Source organism: Herpailurus yagouaroundi, unplaced genomic scaffold (genome assembly GCF_014898765.1).
Source record: "Herpailurus yagouaroundi ecotype Mexico unplaced genomic scaffold, PumYag 191, whole genome shotgun sequence".
Classification (NCBI taxonomy): domain Eukaryota; kingdom Metazoa; phylum Chordata; class Mammalia; order Carnivora; family Felidae; genus Herpailurus; species Herpailurus yagouaroundi.
In genome coordinates this window covers 4603186-4609185 of record NW_024412422.1, presented here as the reverse complement: position 1 = coordinate 4609185, position 6000 = coordinate 4603186, and the positions used below count along the sequence as shown (strand labels likewise).

At 42.3% G+C, this 6000-nt stretch overlaps 1 protein-coding gene across 15 annotated transcripts in view; it reads right to left on the bottom strand.

The window, feature by feature from the left end:
* Positions 1-6000, bottom strand: part of CIT (citron rho-interacting serine/threonine kinase) — a 164661-nt gene that overhangs the window by 77692 nt on the left and 80969 nt on the right. For all 15 annotated transcript variants that reach the window (XM_040443725.1, XM_040443729.1, XM_040443730.1 and 12 more), the window contains 3 exons: positions 2065-2235; positions 1709-1759; positions 1135-1188 (listed from right to left, as the gene is read on the bottom strand). In XM_040443725.1, coding sequence (XP_040299659.1) covers positions 1135-1188; positions 1709-1759; positions 2065-2235 — 276 coding nt within the window. The remainder of the gene's footprint in view (positions 1-1134; positions 1189-1708; positions 1760-2064; positions 2236-6000) is intronic.

Here is a 6000-nt window from a genome sequence, read left to right as displayed (position 1 = left end):
GGCTCTATGCTGCCAGTTCAGAGCCTGGAGCCTGCTTCGGATTCTGTTATCTCCCTCCCTCTCTCTCTCTCTCTCTCTCTGCCCCTCGCCCATTCACACTCTGTCTCTCTCTGTCTCGCAAAAAAAAAAAAAAAAAATGAATAAACATTAAAAAAAAAAAAAAAGAAGGAAATCCTGTCACACTACAATGTGGATGGACCTCAAGGACATCACGTTAAGCAAAATAAGCCAGTTAACAAAAGAACAAATATTGTATGATACTACTCATATGAAGTATCTGAGGTAGTCCACATCACAGAAACAGAGGGAGAACGGTGGTTTACCAAAGGCTAGGGAGAGGAAGGAAGGAGAATTAGCAGTTAAAGAGTCAGTTTGGCAAGATGGAAAAAGTTCTAGGGATTCACTGCACAACAATGTGAATGTCCACGACACTACCAAACTCTATACTTAAAATGACAGCACTTCAGAGACAGTAAATTTAGTGTTACGTGCTTTTTAACCACAACTTAAAAGAAAAAAGTAAGAAGAGGCTCTATTAAACCAGGCCAGGAAACACATTCGCATTCCTGATGCGACAGGCATGTCTCAGAATCACATTCATTCTGGTCTTTTCGTTGGCATTCCCAGTGTTTGGCTGAGAGGAGGGTCATTAGCCACCAATGCACAGGATGGTGTAAACCGAACGCACCCCCTCCCCCACCCCGAGCTGACTCCCCAGTTCTCCCCAGCCCTCCAGTGGGCAGGAATGCTGCCCACAGTTTCTCACTGAAAGCAGTTTGGGTCATGAACAACACCTGCCTCTCTTACAAATGTGCAGAACAGGGAGCCTGGCCCCCTGAAGGGAGAGAAGCTGGCCTCTTGGCCTCTTGGGTTCTGTCGTAGTATAATTAGAACTTTTACTTGAGTGTCTCGCACAGCTTGGTTTTTAAAAATAAACACTGCTGACATGTCTCAAAAGGAAAAAAACTATATTCAGAGCTCTGATATTTTCAGGTAATAGCTCACTCCCCCTTCATTTTCCTCGGTGCTGGCTGACTAATTCGGTCTCTCTCATCTTTCAGGCTCCGGGACAAGGCAACGAAAAGTATTTGGAAATGAGGGGTAAGTTCCCCAAAAAAATCACCTCAGGCTTACCTTTTCCAGCTTGTCTTGGAGCTCCTGAATTTTGAGCTGTTGCTCAGCATTGATCTATAATTAAAATCCCGGGAAATAAAGCAAAAGGTAAATTGGCATTAACGTCTTGCTACATTTAGCGCAGTTCTATTTTCTGAAGGTTTCTCTGGGGTCTTTTTGTTCTGTTTTCCAGTGCCTACTAATGGAGAGGAAGACCAGTGGCCTATCAGAAAAGGCTTTGAATGTCCCAATGCAAACCTCCATGCTGACAATCTCCCTAGAACCAGCAACATACGTACGGCAAGAGAATCGAAGTTGCCGGTGCCTTAAGACTATAGAAAGTTTCACGTGTGTTTTCCTAAGAGTCTCGGTTTGTATGTTACTCTGATCGGGCATGATAAAAAATGAGGTGTCTTGTACCCCTCCTGGAACCACACCTAAGTTAAACATGCTTGCCCACAGACTGGCCATCAAAATAAACCTAGAAGAGAGTTCTCGGTCCATTGCAAAAGCATTCTTAAGCAATGACTGGCCATGGAGAATAGCATTTAAAAGATTATCTACCAAAAACGGCAACACCAATAATGGAAAATACCTTCTCTAGTTTGGAATATTCTCCCACTTCAGGCTTCCCTTGATCCTTAGCCTGCAATTTAAGAGATAAAACATATTGGGAAATCTCAAGAGCCTTAAAGTCGTATAAAGACAACACCGCCTGCTGTACTTTCTACCAAGAAATAGAAATTATTTGGCCGTTTTCTGTGGCCAAATAATGATAATGATGATGATGATGATAAATAAGTTATCTTCTATAAATAAGGACCAGGAGCTTTGCAGAGTATTCCATTATTCCCCAAACGTACACTGATTAAGCTAGTATTCCCTTTATTCTTGCAAAGACCATCCAGGAGTCTACCCCCCAAAACAGCCTTCTGGCAGGTGGCTGGCTACCTTCATCAGTTTATGCTGACATTCTGTGGCTTTCCGCTTGAACTCTTCAGCAGCGAGCCGAGACTCTCTCAACTCCGATTCATAGAGATCACTCCGTCTCCTCGCTGAAACGAGGTCCTCTTCCAGCTGATTCATCATTAACCTCATTTCTTCCACTTGAGCCTGGTACTCCTAAAGAGCAGGCAAGGGAAGAAGGACGAACTTTAGAACTCCTAAAAGAAAAGACAGGCAGTGAAGACAGAAGACCATGGACCACGGAGGGAAGATGCACATTGAAGGCTGACTGGCAGAGAAGAGACCTGGGGAAAAGGTGGACAGCGACAGGCAGAAGGGAGAGGTGTGGGGAGGGTGAGGAAGAAGCAAAGAACATTAAATCCTTCAACTATTTTAACGTAGATCATGTATCATTAGTAACACCATTTGGAACACATGTGCCTGTACCTAATAAGATCCTCTGAGCAAATAATACTGCACAAGTAGCACAGAACCTTAAGGCATCTGCAACACAGGAGAGCTGAAAGGGATGTTCTTTAAACCACCAGGATAAACTGCTTACATGTAGCTTTCCTCCAAGGGTAATCATTTATATAGATTTGTCCTTTAGAAGTCATGTGCTCCTAACACAATTAGATATGGTACTAGTTTTAAAATTAACCTTTCAGACTGCACAAGGGGGTAATTGGAAATCTCCGTGGAAAGACTCTTGGAAGGTGAAACTCATCATGTCGGTTTCTCACCATTAATTTCTCTGGGCCCAAAACTGAATGATGAACTTAACGTTGCTCTTGAAATGCAAGTCACCCAGAAATCTGGAAGAGTCAGAAAGCACTGGCTCTGGTCAAAATAACTTGTGAGGACAACTCCGGAGAGAGAATTATCTTTTTCCCTTGAGCAAACCTCTAAAGTGATCCAAACAGCCTGACCTTTTCCAAAATGAATTTCTAAAATCAAAACAGAACATTTGAATTGGTTTTTCAAAAATTGGATTTACCAGGAGAAATGGGCAGTGGTTTTGAAAACTTTGGGGCGCAGTATGAAAATATTCTCTGTTAGCAAAACCAAAGCTTATGCATATTAGGATTTGAATGAGAATGGAGCCAGTCAGAGGTGCCTTGAGGCAGGGGTAGGGATACAAAATGAAAAGAACAAGGAACTGAATCAAGACTATCTTTGATACTCACGATATACATCTCTAAGATCTGTTCTCCCAAGAAATAATTGAAGCGGTATCACTTGAACAAGGACATGTTAACCAGTAAAAGCAATAATTGGTTTTTTCAGTAGCAGGGTAGAAAGCAAACCTTTCATCCCATTGTACCAAGCAATACTCCCAGATGCACATTAAAGCCGAGGTGATACTCTTATGAAAATTGGATAGTTTCCATGCAAGCACACCTCTCTGTATAACTGGGAAGGGGAAAAAAATGAGTCCAGAGTGGAGCATGGTCTCACTTCACTCCCTCCCACCCATAAGCATACTATTGTTGAAGGTCAAGCCCAGAAGTCACGGGGCACCAGGTTTTCTGGGTGATGCATACTAAGTGGGTGACACAGGTTATATAACCAAAGGTCTTCATAAGCTGCTCACAATTATCTGAACTGACAGAGTGGAACATGAACCGAATTATGTGAAATGATATATCCTTTATTTACATCTGTTACTTTCTAGACCCCTTGGTCAGAAATGCGCTATGACTTTCGAAAGGCTCTGGGCACCGTGCCTTCCTGCACCCCTTCCTCCATTAAAAAAAAATGTATTAAAAACTATATTTTAGAGGCATCTGGGTGGCTCAGTCGGTTAAGCGTCTGACTTTGGCTCAGGTCGTGATCTCATGGTTCGTGAATTCGAGCCCCACATCTGGCTCGCTGTTATCAGTCTGTCAGTGTGGAGCCCACTTCAAATCCTCTGTCCCCCTCTGCCTGCCCCTCCAACGTGCACCACTCTCTCAAAAATAAACCTTTTTTAAAAAAAAAAATCTGTATTTTACAACAGCATTCATATAAAGACAAAAACATTAATATTATCTATGAAAAAGTTCCTTTGACCTAAAAGCTCAACTTTTATCTTCTGATTAAAAAAAAAAAAAAAAAAAAAAAAAAGGTAAACATTTTATGGGTCCCTAAAACTACTGTGGCCCTGCTCACAGGCACAAACACCAAGCTGTAGTGGAAGCAAAGTTCTGAGAGAAAAATCTTGGGCATCTTTTATCCTCAAGCTCCTTTTTCTGTCTGGAAATTGTCAGTGAGAAGGGAATGTAATTTTCGTGTTTTGTCAAGAGCAAGGACAGAGAGTTGTTCCGTCCCCTCAACGTTTCTCTTTCCTGAGCTGTCAGCACCCAGGGGGAGGAAGGCAAGAATCAGACAACATCTCTATCAGCATTCTGAGCTCTTGGGGTACACAGCTTATTCCACCTCATCTGCTGAGCTGCTGTTATAATGCCGCCTATATCAAGGAAATCCTATCAATCCAACAGCTAACCAAATCCCTGCTTCAGGAAACAGTCTGAGAGAAAAGAATCAGATCTGTTTCCAAGGAGAGACAACAGTTGTATCTCAGCATGGGATGGATTGTAGGCCAGCGTTGAGTGGGGTCAAGATGGGGAACCATGGACAACGTTCGAGGTCCACACAAAGTAAGTCTTCTGAATGGAGCCTCAGATATCATAGGCAGATAGTATCAGACATAGTCCTATTCAGTCAGAAATCCCAAAACACCAGTGCCTTCTGTGTGACCCAGACTTCCACTTCCCTTCCTGAGGAAGGGCAAAGGGCATCAGTCATCTCTAGTAATGGTGCCTGAATCCAACTGTCATGTAAGGCTCTTAGGTGTTTTTATTTTACACCAAATGCAAACACTCTACAGGGGGTAGCTAGGCAGAAGCAAAATGTTTAGAAAATAAAATAATAAATAGCTGTATGGAAATTAGCTTTTGAGAGAAACAGTGGGGAATAAATGCCAAATCTGGGAGGAATGGACATGCTGCAAACCAACTACTATGGGTCTGCCGAAGAGCAGGAAATGCTTGCTCCTGGACTGCAGACATCGCGGTCTCCCAAAACTCACTTTAATAGATCCATCTTCCGACGAGAAATAAAATCCGAAACTGAGAAGTTTTCTGCCCCCCCCCCCCGCCCCGCGGAACTTTTAGCAATCATTAAATCTAAACCTCCACATGTATGCCAACTGTGGTATGAATCATCAAAGACAATTCTTTGAACTCAACCACCAGCATGTACCTTTTCAAAATGTCCTGATAACTCAGTTTCTATGGAATTCACGGGCACCAGCTGCTCCCTCTGCTGGCCAAATGCAGCTTTCATTTCCCCAGGACGCCACCAAAAAGCAAATCCCCAAAACACATTGAGCTAATGGGAGAAAAAGAACCCTATCTCTTGAAACTTTTAGGATGAAAAACTACGTTGATAAAAGGGGCAACGAGTCAACTGTCAGAGCAGATTTTTCAAACTCTCTGTAACCTTCAAAATCTCTAAGATTAGTATTGGTGTTCAGAACAGATTGCAACATTTCCTTTGCAGGTTATTTATAACATCTTTATCAAGCAGGAGGATATTAACTAACCACTTTAAAATATTAAGGTGATAAAGAGATCAGGCCAACAAAGTCCCCCAAACAATCATTCTATCTTTAAAGAAGAGTTAATGGGCCGAATGATTTGCAGGAGTTTCTTGTATTAGCACCACCCAGATGGCTAAGTTTGTGCCACCCAGAGACAAAAATGTTCGTTGCCATCGCTGCTTCCATTAGGTTTCCTGAAATGAATGAGAGTTGCCTGGCACCTGATAATTCAGCTCTCCAATTGCTCACTGCCATCTCTTCATTAAAGTTTCTATTTACAGTTTCTTCAAAGGACAGAAAAATCCATGCTAAAAAGGAAACAATGAGGCGAAGTAAAAATGAACCATCTAAAAAGAAAA